General features: G+C 54.0%; 1 protein-coding gene across 1 annotated transcript in view; it reads left to right on the top strand.

The window, feature by feature from the left end:
• The window catches only part of NCKAP5L (NCK associated protein 5 like), a 36239-nt gene that overhangs the window by 14770 nt on the left and 6009 nt on the right, over nucleotides 1-15460 (top strand). The window contains 7 exon segments of the mRNA XM_006091580.3: nucleotides 7006-7067; nucleotides 8474-8631; nucleotides 9309-9377; nucleotides 9491-9529; nucleotides 10238-10357; nucleotides 13197-13310; nucleotides 14261-15460. Coding sequence (XP_006091642.2) covers nucleotides 8509-8631; nucleotides 9309-9377; nucleotides 9491-9529; nucleotides 10238-10357; nucleotides 13197-13310; nucleotides 14261-15460 — 1665 coding nt within the window. The 5' untranslated portion in view covers nucleotides 7006-7067; nucleotides 8474-8508.

Genomic DNA, 15460 nt, shown 5'->3' with positions numbered 1-15460 from the left:
GTTTGCCGGGAAGAGGGCAGCTCCTCTGCTGTAACAGGAGGCGATCGGAGATTCTGGTGACGCTGGGAGGGTGGTGGCAAGAGATTTGAGGGGTTTTCCCTCTGCTGGCTTTCATCCTTTGGAGAAACAAGAGGTGACAGGCCAGGCGGTTGAGGAGAGGGTGTGAAGGAGTCGTGTCAGAATGAGAGCGTCTCCAACAGTAAGCCTTGGTAGGAGTGCCAGGCAGGACTGACCATGTGGTTGAGAAGGCTTTCCTTTGGTGACTGAGAGTGAGAAATAGTGTGAGTAGAAGTCTGGGGACAGGAGTACATATCAGTTCCTGTTTCTTCCGAACCCCCCCCTGCCCCCCAACCTCTACAGTCTGTGGAAAGAAGCATTAACCTAGAATGCTAAAGTCAAGGAATCTTCTAGATTCCAGGGATCTTATAGAACTGCACTGTTAGCACAGCAGCCACTGACTGCATGTGGCTATAACATATAAAATCCAGTACTGCCCTGGCTGATGTGGCTCAATTGGTTGGAACATTATCCCATACACCAGAAGTGGCTGTTTCATTCCAGGTCAGGACTTATGCCTAGGTTGTAGGTTCGATTCCTTGGGGTGCGGGAGGCAGCCAATCAATGTTTCCCTCTCTCTCTTCTCTCCCCCTCTCTCTTTAAAAACCAATCAAAAAATTTTAAATCGATAAATAAAATTCAGTTCCTCATTTGGACTAGCCACATGTGATTAGGGGCTGCCATATTGTATAGCACAGAATAAATATTTTCATCATCACAAACTGGACAACACTCCTAGAAAAGTGATTCTCAAACTATTTGGCCTGAGGATCCCTCTACACCAGCGATTTTCAACCTTTTTTATCTCATGCCACACATAAACTAATTACTAAAATTCTGCAGCACACCAAAAAATGTTTTTGCTGATTTAACAAAAATATTAGGTATAATTTTGACTCATTCACACCAGACGGGTATTGTTCTGTTGGCTGTTGTCATTTTTTTATTTGACAATTTAAGGGAAAAAAGGTCAGTGCCCCTGACTAAATAATAGTCAAATATTGAATGTTTTAAAAATTCTTGCAGCACACTGGTTGAAAATTGCTGCTCTACAGTCTTAAAAATTAATGTGTTTAATAAAAATAATTATATATTTTTCCAAAACAAAAGATAAATAGTAAAAAGAATGTCATTGTTTTTCATTTTTGCAAATCTGTCGTGTCTGACTTAATAGAAGGCAGCTGGATTCTCAATATCTGCTTCTGTATTCAATCTTTTGTGATATCACATATCACATGATCTCTGGAAAATGCTACTCTATAATTATAAGAGAAAGAAAGTAAAAGAGACAAGTAATGTCTTGGTAGTATTATGAAAATAGTTTTGAATCTGTGGACTCCTTGAAAGGGCTTCAGGGTCCCTGGACCACACTTTGAGAACCACTGTTCTAGAAAAACCTCCACTTGGCATGAAGGAACTTGTCCCTGCGAGACTGTGTAATTTGCCTAAAGTCACACAGCAAGTAAATTGCAGTGTTGAGACTAGACTAAATCTGCTACCTCGGTCTGAGGCTTTTCCCAGTGCCCTGGGCTGGCCTGGGCTGAGCCCCACTGGGCTTTTGGGAGTGGGGCCTAGTCTTCTTGGCTGCAGAGCCCCTGGCATGTGGCCCTATAAATAAATCCATTGTGTCTGTATCAGAGTCCCCTCTCCTCCCACCCCCCCACCTCCACCCCCACCCCACCTCCCACCCCAGCAGCTGTGTTTTTGTTGTTGGCTTAGGTTATGGACAGGGAACATGAGGGATCCCAGGAAGGAGAGAGAAGCCTTTGGCTCCTGACATGTCTGCCCTTCTGCACTGCCTCGAAGGGCAGGTGGTTGATCCCACTATCGGTTCAAAGAACCCACATCATAGTACGGAGGTTCTTGGAGTGGCTGTGAAGAGGAAGTTAGAGGGGAGATTCAGGGACACATGCCTCTCAGAAGGCCAGTTGTCAGGAGCAGGGAAGGAAATTCCTGTCTTCCCTTTTTCCCTGAGAAGGGAAGAGGCCAGTTGGGATTCTTAGGGCTAAAAGATGCTTTGGGTCAAGGATTAAGGTGGCCACTTTCAGGCCAGGGGTGCCCTGGGGCCTCAGTCCTTATATGCCGCCATACACCCCCAGGCAGCCCAGGGCCGATCCTGCCCGGGAAGGAGTGTTTGCTGGGTGCAGAAGTTGCTGTTTACAAGTGGACTCTTGGGTGTGACAGGGATTCCAGAAAGCAGCTGGAGAATGGGGGGAGCAGAGGGGGAAACCGTTGGTGTTACGGATGATTCTCTTATTAACGCGAGCTTCTCCATCTCGGCCTTCCTGCAGCTGCCCAGCCCTCCCCCTTCTCCCGGTCCCTGGCTTCTCTCCCTAGAGGACTCTGGGGGAACAGCTGGTGAGTGAGGGGCTCATCAGGGCCCCAAGGCCTTGGCGAAGGGCCCAGCTTAGGGAGCATGGGGCTTGCTGCCACCTCAGGCCCCTTCCTCCCAGGCCTGGACTTGCGTTCTGCCAGGGCACAGGGGAGGGAATGGGAGCTGCAGACCCGACTCCTTTGCTCTGGCTGCCTGAAAGGCCAGGAGAGAGCTCTTCTGAAGCCCTGGAAGCCCCTGTCCCTTCCTGGCTTTAAAGGGCCAGTGGGTACTAGGGCCATGACTGACTCGGCTGAAGAGATAGTGGTCATGCAGATGCACTCTGCGATTGGGCTGAACCAGCCACGTCCCAGGCCAGGAACTTCCCCCGCCCCCACGCCCAAGCAGCTGTTCCCCCTTTTCTGTCCCCGGCTGCTTGAAAACTGTGCTCTCCCCCCAAGGACTGGCCAGAGAGTCTTTGCTCTTCCTCTCTTCTCTCCCTCCTCTCAGCACTGAGGTCACCGTCCTCTGAATCAGGCCTTTGTCGGAGGCGGGGCTGCCTGTTGGTTGGCAGTTGTGGCGGGAGAAGCCCACAGTTCAAGTTAGGGCTTCCACACCCTGCAGCTTCATCCCTACGCAGCCCTGGCTGACCTCGACCCAACATCCGACATCCAGGATGTATTTATGGTAGGACTACCAGAGGAATGTTTGAAACCAGGGCCATCCTGAAAACCCCAGGCTGGGGCTTTTCCCGGGAGCCCATCAGGCCGAACACGGAAGCTGTGAGTAGTTGTGGGCCTGCGGGAAGGAGGTGAGTGCTCGGCCCCTGGGGCAAGGGGCCCCCAGTGACACCCAGTAGGGACCCCACTGGGGAACTGACCTGGGTTGATTTTTTTTCTCATGAGACTTAAGCCAAAACCCCAGACTCTGAAGGGCCTAATTAGGCTGATTGGGATCGGGAGGTGGTAGTATCTCTCTGGATCTTAACATTCCCCAGAGGATTGCAAAGATGCAGGAAGTTTTCCTAACACCATAGAAATCGTGAACTCAAAATCTGGTCTGACTCATAGCATGTGCCCCTCCCTACCACCAAGGTCAAATGCAGGCCTCTAGCCTGTGACTCTTAACCCTGGCCAAAAGCTTCCTGCCCTGTCCTCGTGGCCCTGCAGACACAGAGAAGGCCCCTTTTCCTGAGCTGGCCAGACCTCCTCGGCCGAGGGCAGCAAATATCTCCCCCAAAGTGAGGCTGAGTCATAGCCTGCCTGCAGCCACCATTTCCGGAGTCTCTCCTAGTCCCAGCCAGGGATACAGAGACACACATGGCAGAGCTGTTGCTCTTGGGTGGCTTATCACTGGGAGGGTACCCCCAGATCACAGTGGGACTCAGGCCTCCCTGCTCTGAGACCCGCAGGCACTCAGATTGGAGGGTGGCATGGTTGGCTCTGTGGGGTATGCATCACCCACAGCCAGTCCTCACATTCAGGACCTCGAGTCTAACCTGGATGCTTTTATTTGTTTGTTTGTTTGTTTATTGGCTGCGTACATGGGGTACCTTATTCTCCGAGTGAAAATGCTAAGGTGGGTTGGGCTTGGGCCGATGTTCCCACAAGTACAGAACTGAATCGAGTGGGTCCTGAGAAGTTTGACTTGTCTTGATGTGGAGGAAGGAGATGAACGTTACAACCGGCATGTGTACAGGGCTGTGCTGGTTCAGTCTGGAACGCGGGGAGATAAGGCAGCTCTCTAGGTGACCATTTCCTGTCGGGGATGCCTGCGGGCTTACTCCAGCCGCCGTCCTTTTCACCAGCTCCACCTGTTCTGCGTCCATGGGGTGCTCAATGCTGCAGCTCCCTCATCTTCACCCTTGCTCTCTAATGGTGGGTCCGGCAAATGAAGCCCCAAGTCCTGGATCTAATCCTGGATATCCACAGCTGCATCTCCATCCCCCACTGGTGCCATCTCCACCTCCTCTCATCTGGATCTTGGTTCAGGAAGTAGGAGCTGATAGGCGTAGCCAGCTAGGCCTGTACCTCCTGCTCTTCCCCAGGCTCCTCACCGCTCCAATCCTGTAGGACCCCGGCATGGCTCTAGTTCCTCCATCTGATTGGGGAAAGTACGCTCAGGGCCTCTGGTGTCTCCCCCTAATATTGCTGCTGCTCATAGCAGGGGCTGCTCAGAGCTTGAGGCCAAACCCTATTTTTATTTTTTTAGGAAAACATATTCTCCTAAACCACCTTCACCCTTACTTTGGTTTTTGTTGTGTGGCACACAAGACTTGGGCTTTCCGCAGTTTTAGCTTTATTTTTATTTTTTAATTGACTTCTGAGAGGAAGGGAGAGGGAGAGAGATATAGAAACATCAATGATGAGAGAGAATCATTGATCGGCTGCCTCCTGCACACCCACTACTGAGGATCGAGCCCACAACCCAGGCATGTGCCTTTTACCGGAATCGAACCCAGGACCCTTCAGTCCGAAGGCCGGCTCTCTATGCACTGAGCCAAACCAGCTAGGCCATTAGCTTTATTCTTTCTTGGCCCCTGGACATTGCCTTTTCATCCCACTCCTGTCCTTCATCCTCCCAACTTTTTTCCTCACACTCCCCAGCACTTCTGCACCCACCCCAACCCACTGGGGAAATAAATGGGGAGGGGATTGAGGGAAAGCTAGTGATCCATGGGGGCAGGCCGCTCCTAGAGCAGGGGACCCTCCGTCTGGAGCCAGTGGGCGTTGGCCCAGAGGTGAGTGGTGGGTGGGGTGGAATTGGCCCAGTGGTGGAGGTAACCCAAGGCCCTTTTTTGGTTTTAACCCCTATTTGTGCATGTGGGAAAGAGGATATTTCTTGAAACATTTTTTTGTTTTTTTTTGTTTTATTTCCAGGCCTGTCCATTTCTAAACATATCAAACATGATAATGTCATAGCAAATGAAGTTATACTAGGTACATTTTTTTTACTGTATTTTTATTAATTTCAGAGAGGGAGAGAGAGATAGAAACATCAATGATAAGAATCATTGATCAGCTGCTTTCTGCATACCCCCCACTAGGGACCAAGCCCATAATCCGGGCATGTGCCCTGTCCAGGCATTAAACCGTGACCTCCTGGATTGTAGGTCGATGCTCAACCACTGAGCCATGCCACCAGGCAACTAGGTACATTTTTATGATGTTAAAATAACAAAGGACTGCCCTGGCCAGTGTGGCTCAGTTGGTTGAGTATCCACCTGTGCACCAAAGGGTTGCTGGCCTAGGTTACGGGTTCAGTCAACGGTCAGGGTGCATGCAGGAGGCAACCAATCAATATTTCTCTCTCACATCGATGTTTATCTCTCTCTCCCTTCCTCTCTCTCTAAAATCAATAAAAACATTTAAAAATAATAACAACAAAGGACTTTAGATTGTGGTAGTGCTAAAAGTAAATATTACACCGTTTTTCCTTTTCTTCTAGTTTTCAATTTATCCCATTGTCATATACACACTCTCACTCAGGAAGAAGTGCTCTCCTGTTTGCTGGTTCCCTCTTCCTGGGGTGCCAGGCAGAGAAGAGTGCAGGCTGCCTGGCTCTGGGGGGAGAGGGTTGGAGAGGGGGAGCTCCTTGAAGGCAGGGCAGTTGGGCAGCACTCTCAGATCTCCAGGTGCCCGTCAGTGGGCACCCCCGGCTGAGGTGACTCGGGGTCTGCTTACCTGTGAATAGACCAGAAGTCGGGGGATGTAACAGCAGGCTCTTTGCAGGACTTTGCACTGTGCCTGCGTCAGGATGTGATGATATGAAAAGCTTCCATTTACCGAGTTCACGCAGAACACTACGTACATGATCTCATTTCATCTTCCAGCAACCCTTTCTGCATAGTATTCTCATCCCCGTTACATAGGTGAGGAGCCAGATCATGCAGAGTCAAAATTCTAACCCAGGTCTGTTTACCTGCATTGTCCCGGGAGCCCTGGGACTGCAGAGCTTCCTGAATATAAGGAGCTTACAGTACAACTTGTGTACAGAGAGGCCCCCTGGGGGTGGCGAAGTCCAGGCCTGTCCAGTGCGCTTTGCGAACCAGCCATGTGACTTGGGCTGCATCTTTTGCCTCTGGAGCCTGCTTCCTCCCCAGGCTGGCGCTCCCCTTACAAGTTTGGTAGGAGAATCAAGTGGAATGATGCATGAGAAAGTGGCAACACACAGGATACATTCAGTGTATGCAAGTGTAACTTCCTATTCCTTGGTTCCCTCATCTCAAATATAGGTGCTGATAATAGCTTTTAAGTCCTTTGAGGTGGTGATGAGGATGAAAGAAAGCACCGTGTGTGACTGTTCATTTCCACCTGGTGTCTGAGTGATTGCTGACTGAGAGCTGGGACCTCTGCACTGGCACTTCCTCTACCCAGAATGCTTTTTCCATCCCAGGATTTGATCTGGACTTCAGTCGGTCTCTGCTTAACTGTCGCCCCTCAGTGTCTTACCAGGACCCAGCATATGTTCCTTGGTTTATCGTGTATGATCCACCTCCCCCAATAAAACGGAAGCTTCATAAAGGCAGGGCTTTCGCTGGCTTGTTCTTCCCTGTGGCCCAGTGCCTGGCACACAGCAGAAGCCAAATAAATGCTTGTGGAAGGCATGGCTGACATGCTCTCCCTGTTTCTCCACAGGCAAGGTGACCATTCTGGCTGTCAGAGTGAGTGTGCCAGCCTGGCCGAGGGAGCAGAGACAGGTGAGGGCTCTGTGGCCTGTGCGGCTGTTGATGGGGACGGGAGGGGGAAGGCTGGGGGGGGCAGGGCCCTGTGCCCCACCGTGGAGGACGGAGGAGAGAGCGTTCAGATGCCTGGTGGTCCTCTCTTCCAAAAGTGCTAAGCTCCTTTGTGGGGGCTTCAGTGGGGCCGGGAGGCAAGTAGTCAGTTGTAAACCGGAGCCTCCACCCTTTGGCATGAGGAAGGGTTTCCCATCTACTGGAAATTTCCACAATATTTGTGTAGAAGAAGGAAATGAGCACTTTCCTCTGGCAGAGAAATTGAAACTCAAATGGAAGATGAAGCCTAGTCAGTACCGGCAGTAACCATGGCAACAGTGTGGCGGGGTGGGGCATCACACGCACAGTTCAGGTTAGAAGCCTGGCTGGCTGTGTTCATGCAGTGACAGGCTGGTCTCTTTACAGAGAGGAAGGGAGAGGGATAGAGAGTTAGAAACATCGATGAGAGAGAAACATCGATTCAGCTGCTTCCTGCACACTCCCTACTGGGTATGTGCCCGCAACCAAGGTACATGCCCTTGACCGGAATCGAACCTGGGACTCTTGTGTCCGCAGGCCGATGCTCTAACCACTGAGCCAAACCGGTTAGGGCGAGGCTGGTCTCTTTTTTTTAAATATATTTTATTGATTTTTTTACAGAGAGAAAGGGAAAGGGAGAGAGAGTTAGAAACATTGATGAGAGAGAAACATCAATCAGCTGCCTCCTGCACACTCCCCACTGGGGATGTGCCCGAAACCAAGGTACATGCCCTTGACCGGAATCGAACCTGGGACCCTTCAGTCCACAGACCGACGCTCTATCCACTGAGCCAAACTGGCCAGGGCGAGGCTGGTCTCTTTAGTTGGTGCTCAGTCTGTCTCTTGCACACCAGGAAGTGTAAGCCTGGGCAGTGACATGAACATGCCCTCATGGAATCAAGAGTCCGGGGGAGACGGTTACAGACCTGAGTGGACTTGGATTGGAATAATCCAAGGAATGATAGGAAGGAGCTGGCCAATTGGAAAGGCGGGTAAAGGGCCGAGCCCCTGCAGAGGACCAGGGATCCTTGGAGGCAGGCAGGCGCCTCCCAGTGTCGCCAGGAGGGTACAGTGTGCCAGATGGAGGCCAGTCGCGGGGAGAATTCAGGTTTCTCAGCTCCTGGCCAGTGCCTGTGTGACCTGTGACAGGGCGAGTGCAGTTACGGGGCTTTACAACACAATGGTTTTTGTTCTTCAGATGGGAAGAGTGTCTTTTTCCCGTGACCAGAGAGACTTAGACTGAGTTGTTACAGTGTCCGTGGCACATCAGTCCCACTGAGCTCAACTCCGAGAATACTAACAAGTTTCATCTTTGTCCTCCTCCCCCGCGCACCTCCCGGGCCCTGGAGCAGCCTGCCCGGCCTCTCGCACTTGTTCCCAGGACCTGATGTCAGAGGCCATGGACCAGCCGGCTGGGAGTCCTGAGAACCCGAGGCCAGCAGAGGGTGGTGATGGCGGCATGGAGCCGGGTACCTGCCAGGAGCTCCTGCACCGACTGCGGGAGCTGGAGGTGGGCACGGGGCGTGGGGGCAGTAGGGCTGCCCTTTCCTCTGAGCTTGGTGGGGTGTTTGGGTGCGGCGGCCCTTCCTCTCAGCCCCCTTGGCCAGGCTGGAGCGGAGATGGACATTCTTAGGAGAGCTCCTCTGAGAAGCCCTCTCCCTGCCCTTAGCTCTCTAGGCTAGGTGCCGCTCAGGGACAGGAGGCGTGCCCAGGGGCAGGCTTGTCCTAACCCCTCAATGTCTCGCTCTTTACCCCACTTCTCCCCCACATTCATGCTCTGAGGAAAAGGGTGGTCACAGAGGAAAAAGGGTTTAGCTGTCCTGGCACTCAGGATTTGAGGGACAAGGACATGGATCCTTAAACTAAGGCCCTACATCACATTCTTAAGGTCCTGCCAGTCTCCTCTGCCCTCTCCCCAGGGAAATCAGGGTTACTCTTGGCACCTCCCACCTTAGGTCCTGGTCACTGACAGAGGTTGAGGTTACAGAAAACCAGACATCTGAGCTCTGCCTTCTAATGCCCTCAGCCCATCTCTATAGGCCTCCCCATGGCAGAATCCATCCAGAGCCAAGAGGTGGGCAGGGGGGTAGTTAGTAGACTCCTTGCCTCCCCTTCCCCAAAAGGAGTTTGCCCTGAGGGAAGAATGGTCCCATAGCCTCCTTTTTGCCCTCTTCCCGCGTCCTGTAGGCAGAGAACTCGGCACTTGCCCAGGCCAACGAAAACCAGCGGGAGACCTATGAGCGCTGTCTGGACGAGGTCTGTGGGGTCTGCAGTGGGACTGATGCTGGGGAGGGTTGGGGAGCATAGCTTGTCTCCTCCAGATCAAGGCTGTTGGCTGACATCTCTGCCTCGGGGCTTTCTGTCCCCAGGTTGCCAACCATGTGGTACAGGCACTACTGAACCAAAAGGTAAGTGGCCATGGGAGACATTCTCACCCCTCAGTCCAGCCTCCCTGGGAGAGGTCCTGGGTACCACAGGGGACCCCTGAGCCTTCTCAGCTAAGCCTTTAATGGGGGCTAGAGGAGGGAGCTTGGTGGAAATGTCCTATTGGCCCAGGGATGCCCCCATCCCTCCCCCACCCCTCACTTCCTCACTTCAGACAGGCCCGTACTGTTTTATCTGGAGGCAGGGGTGGCATAGGTGAGGCCACATCTCTGAGTTATGGTACCTTTGATTTGGGCTTGAATCCTTCTCTTATTCTGGCCCCAGATTGTAATGGACCTGAAAGCAGTGTTGATGTTGGGAGCATAAGGTGGCATCTAAATATTTACTGAAGTACTGTGGGTAACTTCTCGACACATGGTCCATCTGACCCCTAGATCTTCTTCTGCCTTGTATGGACCCTTCTTTAATGTGTGGTTTCTAGGAGGCGCTGGGCTGGCTCCAGGATTGGGGAAGGTACCAATGGGAATGGGATTTACCTCCCTCCGTGGGTGGTTAACTTTAGAGAATTTACCATCCCCTGAGGATTTGATAGCTGCAGCCTCCTTCACGGAGGAGGTTGCAGGAGAAGGACATGCCCGGGAGGAGTGCCCACTGCTCTGATGAAGGAACTGTGTGCTCACCCACCCTCCCTGGTATGGTCTTTTCCTCCACCTCCTCCCGGGCGGCGGCAGGACCTTCGGGAGGAGTGCATCAAGCTGAAGAAGAGAGTGTTTGACCTCGAACGACAGAACCAGATGCTGAGCTCCCTGTTTCAGCAGAAACTCCAGCTCACGACAGGCTCCCTCCCTCAGGTGGGCATAAGCCATTCTCCTTCCCGCATCACACCTCAGTTTCCTGCCTCCCCCAGCCCCATCATTACCACCACCCCCTCTTCCCCAAAACACCTACAGAAGCAGGCTGCCCAGACCTCCCTCCATTCTGGAGGCAGTCCATCCAGGGAAGGCCCGCCTGGCCGGATAGATGTGCGCCTTAGACGGGGTGAAAACCCCCTGAGTCCCCTCAATCCGGGCTGCCCCCCACCTTGCAGGTGCTTCCCTCCCAGGTGGATGGGATCCCTTCTTACTGACAGAGAGGTTCCTGCTTACTCTCCCCCTGTGTGGGGAGATGGGTGGAAGCTGAAATTGTAATTATTTCACGCTCCCAAGGGGCCCCTTTGGCCACTGCACTGCCTCTTCTTGGCCAGGGGCTGGGGTGGGACCGGGTGGAAGGCACCCAGCGCTTGGTGTCACAGAGAGGTCAGGAAAGGCACTTGGCCGGACAACTCTGTATTTGTGCACATTGCATACGGGGTGGGGCAAAAGTAGGTTTACAAAACACAGAGTTTATTCTTGTATTATTATTTATTATTGTATTATTTTTCCATACAAACAACTGTAAATCTACTTTTGTCCCATCCTGTATGCTCACCCACTGACTCGGACATGGCCATAGACCCTGGTTGGTCCCTGCTTCTAGCCCCGGCACCCGCCTTACCCGGGAGAAGCAGGAGCCCACTCGGAGTGAATCCTGTGCTCGTTTGGGGTCACGCTGTCTGAAAGCCCCAAGGATGGGGTGAGACACGGGGGTAGGAGGGTCAGGAGCAGCTCCGGGTTCTGAAGTCAGCCGGCGCACCCTCACCCCACCTCTGACCTTGACAAGAAGAGAAGTGCCTTCTGTGTGTGTGTTTGTCTGATACAAACCAGGCAGCTCTTGGCTCCCAGACCCTGGGCAGGATGCCCTCAGCTCCTGGGAGGCCTGACCCTGCCTGTCTAGAACCCCTGTCACCAGGCAGGTACAAAGCTGAGTGAATCAGCCGCAGGGACTGCAGCCCCCCTGCCCTGGTCTTGCCCAGCTACAGGGTTCACCCTGGAATTCCCAGAGGCCTAACCACACTGGCCGATTTCACCCCGTCCATTCCGTCTCAGTAACTAGTGATTAAAAGAGGTATAAATCATCCTTAAGTCATTTTTTTTTTTACTTAAATTAATTCTGGGATTTGAATTTGGGCTTTTTAGATGAATTTTGGGGTTTGGGGTCATAGAGTCATCTTCCCCAGAGGTAATTTATGACATAATGGAAAGAGCATGAACCTCAGATAAACTCCCTAACTTAGCTAATTCTTAGCTATGTGACCTTGGACAAAGATTATATAATCTTACAAACCAGTTTTTCCTTCTAGGTGGGGATAGGAGCACCTATATTGCAGGTTGTCATGAGGATTAAGTAAGATAATAAATAGTGCTTGGCCCAGAGTAGATGGTCAGTGTTCGGCAGCAGCTATTTATCATTATTCATGTTATTCCTAAATTGTGCTTTTCTAGGATGAAAGCCCCATTGAGATGCTAATTAAGCTCTTCTTGTGAGTAGTGCCTTTGCCAACACATATGGAACTGGACAGGGCTGTCGCCTGTGCAGAGCAAATGTAACCCCTGACGGCCAGGACTGCCGAAGCGAAGGCAGGTCTACAGGCAGCAGTCGTACAAAGCGGAGTGTGACAGCGCTGCCCAAGAGCCAGAGGCGGGGAGGCTGGGCATAGAGACAGGCTGGGGAGGGCTCCCTTAATGAGGTGGCATTGGATCTGGACCTTGATGGATGAGAGATTTAAAGAGAGTGCACTCCCTGTGGAAGGAACAGAGCAGGAAGCCTCGGAAGCGGCAAAGCGGCAAGCTGTTCCGCGGGGCTGGAACAGTGAGAGGCAGAGCTGGAGCCGGCGTCGGGAAGACCAGGCAGGCTGGGCTGGAATGCAGGCAGAGGAGTTCAGACTTGTCTTCAGTGAGCAGGCAGAGGAGGCTTTGAGCACAAAGATGCTTCAGGGGGAAAAAAAAAAAAAGAAAGAAAGAAAAAAATGCTTTAGGCTGCCTTGTACATCGGAGGTTGAGAAGCCACCCAAGTCAGAGAGACTGAAATGCTGAGCAGCATCCAGCAGGAGGTGTGAGGATCTGGGCTGAAGGGGCGGCTGCAGGTGGCCAGAGGGGAGGCAGAGACACTGCCAAGACAGGATCTGAAAGCTACAGAGAGTGAGAGACAGGGAGGACTTCAAGTTGACTGCTATCTAGTTGAAATGCCAAAGCGAAGGAAGTGACATCCTCAGGGACTGAGAGAGAAGTGACCCATGACTCGGTACTACTTCTGTAATCCTCAGAGTACAGGTTTCACATGAGACTAGTTAAGGGAGACAGAAGTGATAGCTGACACCACCATCTCTTTTCTGAAACCCAGTAATAAGTCCCCTTCCCTTAGTCTCAGCCTGTGATGCTGGGCTCAGAGGTAGTCAGAACAGGAGGGGCCTCGCTGCGCGCTCTCTCTGTAATCAGGGAGGAGGTCCTGAGGAAGAGCAGAGCGGCCCTGGACCTGCAGTGGCACCTGGGGTGGGCCTGCCACTGCCCTCGGGCCCAGGAGCCACGTCTCCCCTCCCCCAAAGCCCCTGGGCCGCCCCACCTTTCTGCCACCTGGGCATGCACTTCAGTCTGCCTGTGCCTTGGTCTCCCAAGGCTCCTTGACCAGGTGGTGGGGACAGTGGTGGACATACCTTGGGCCAGGAGATGTCCCTGAAGGGGCAACTCTTTCCTGCCCTGGGACGGGAAGGCCTAGTTCATGGGGAAGTAGGGACCTGGGACAGAGCACTTGTGCTAACTCTGCCTCTCCCTGCAGATCCCACTTACCCCACTCCAGCCTCCATCAGAGCCACCAGCCTCCCCCTCCCTGAGCTCCGCCGAGGGACTGGCCACCTCGCTGCCTCTGGGGCGCTGTGCTGGGCAGAGAGAGGTAGGCGGGCTGGGCACGGTGGTCAGTGGCTCCGCTGGCCATGGGCTTGTCCGTTGCCTCCATTGCTGATTTCTAATGAGTCCCAGGGGAGGCCGTGCCCCGCGCACAGGTTCTTGACCAGGCTGTGTCACCTCAGACCAAGAAAAATAGGTCCCATCCCAACCACTGGCCTTGCAAGCAAATGTGTTAGTTCTGCAGTAGGAGTCACGGCTCCCTGTGTGCCAGCCACTGCTGAGCACCTGGGTCTCCTCTGCCTTATGAGATTAAACATAGCTAGCATCCGTTTTACAGATGATACTATGAAGCTTGAAGATTCAGTAACTTGCCAGAGGCCATATAACTAGTTAGTAGTAGATCTGGTTCTTGAAGCTACACAGTCTGGCTCCAGAGCCCATGGAGTTAACCACTGTGTCAGACTGGACTGGGCACGAGAGGGGGCCGGGCAAAAGCCGGGATGGGCTTGCAGGAGAGTCATTCCCAGTCCTCTTCTCCGTGGAGATCAGGTCAGCAGGCCGCTGTCTGACCTGAAAGGGCCTGGGCTTGCTGCAGTGGCTTAGGAATTGGCTGCATCACATCCCCTTCTTGAGTCTGTGTTCTTTCTGAGCCTGAAAAACGAACAGGCCTCCCTCCCCGGGACAAGCATAGCGGTCAGTGTTGTCGGTGGGCAGCCCTGCCGACCCAAACAGCACTGGGAAGTGGTGGGAAAGCAGGGCTGGGGTAGCCAGGAAGGGAAACGGGGTCCCCACCCAACCCCAGTCACGCCAGCAACGAGTTGGACTAACCAGGGCTCAGTGATCCTTAGGGAGGATGAGCCATCGTATCCCAGGAGCTGTCCATTCCTTTTGGGGACAGAGACAAAACCAGGCCAGCTGTGTTCCTGCCATACACAGTTATGCGCAGCTCCGGCCCTGGGTCTGCACGTGGTCTCCTTATGCTGTTTCTCCCCCCAGGTGTGTTGGGAGCAGCAGCTGCGGCCAGGAGGCCCAGGACCCCCGGCTGCCCCACCCCCAGCGCTGGATGCCCTGTCCCCATTCCTTCGAAAGAAAGCCCAGATCCTGGAGGTGCTGAGAGCTCTGGAAGAGACTGACCCCTTGCTTCTCTGCTCACCTGCCACGCCCTGGCGGCCTCCAAGCGAGGGTCCTGGCTCCCCAGAGCCCATCAACGGCGAGCTGTGTGGCCCACCCCAGCCTGAGCCCTCCCCCTGGCCCCCCTACCTGCTACTCGGCCCTGGTAGCCTGGGAGGCCTGCTACACTGGGAGCGCCTCTTGGGGAGCCATGGGGAGGAAGAGGGTGCTGGGCGGCCCTGGGGCCCTAGTAGGGGCTCCCCGCAGGCCCAAGGTGCCATCTCTGGCCCACCCTGTGCCCCAGGCAGCAGCTCCTCCTCCTCTTCTGATGAGGCAGGTGATCCCAATGAGGCACCCAGCCCCGACACCCTGCTCGGGGCCCTGGCCCACAAACAGTTGGACCTGGGTCAGCTCCTTGAGGACACAGAGTCTTACCTACAGGCCTTCCTGGCCGGGGCCACCGGCCCACTCAGCGGGGACCACCCAGGCTCCAGGCAGCCATCCTCCCCAGACCAGGGCCCCCCACAGCTACCCAAGTCCAAAGGCTTCCCCAGGTCAGCTTGGGGTGGGGGTGCCCCAGGGGCTCACAGGCCAGTCTTTGGTGCTACCTCAGAGGGCCAGGAGCCCCTCCCCTTCCTCAGCATGTTCATTAGTGCGGGGGATGCCCCCCCAGGCTCTCGACCTGGCCACCCCCACTCCTCTTCTCAGGTGAAAAGCAAGCTCCAAATTGGCTCCCCTTCTCCTGGGGAAGCCCAGGGACCCCTTCTGCCCTCTCCAGCCAGAGGGCTCAAGTTTCTAAAGTTGCCTCCAGCCTCGGAGAAGGTCCCCAGCCCAGGAGGCCCCCAGCTCAGCCCTCAGCTCCCCCGGAACTCCCGAATCCCCTGCCGGAACAGCGGCTCCGATGGCAGCCCCTCCCCACTGCTGGCCCGAAAGGGCCTGGGTGGAGGAGAACTGTCCCCAGACGGGGCCCAGGGCCTGCCCACCAGCCCTTCACCCTGCTCCACAACCCCGGACTCTGCACAGCTCCGACCTCTCCAGCCAAGCCTTCTCCATCACGCTGTCCCCTTGGGTCGCCCTGCTACGAGA

Source organism: Myotis lucifugus, unplaced genomic scaffold, assembly GCF_000147115.1.
Source record: "Myotis lucifugus unplaced genomic scaffold, Myoluc2.0 scaffold_91, whole genome shotgun sequence".
Classification (NCBI taxonomy): domain Eukaryota; kingdom Metazoa; phylum Chordata; class Mammalia; order Chiroptera; family Vespertilionidae; genus Myotis; species Myotis lucifugus.
Note: the sequence above shows the minus strand (reverse complement) of the source record. Positions and strands in the feature narration are given on the sequence as shown.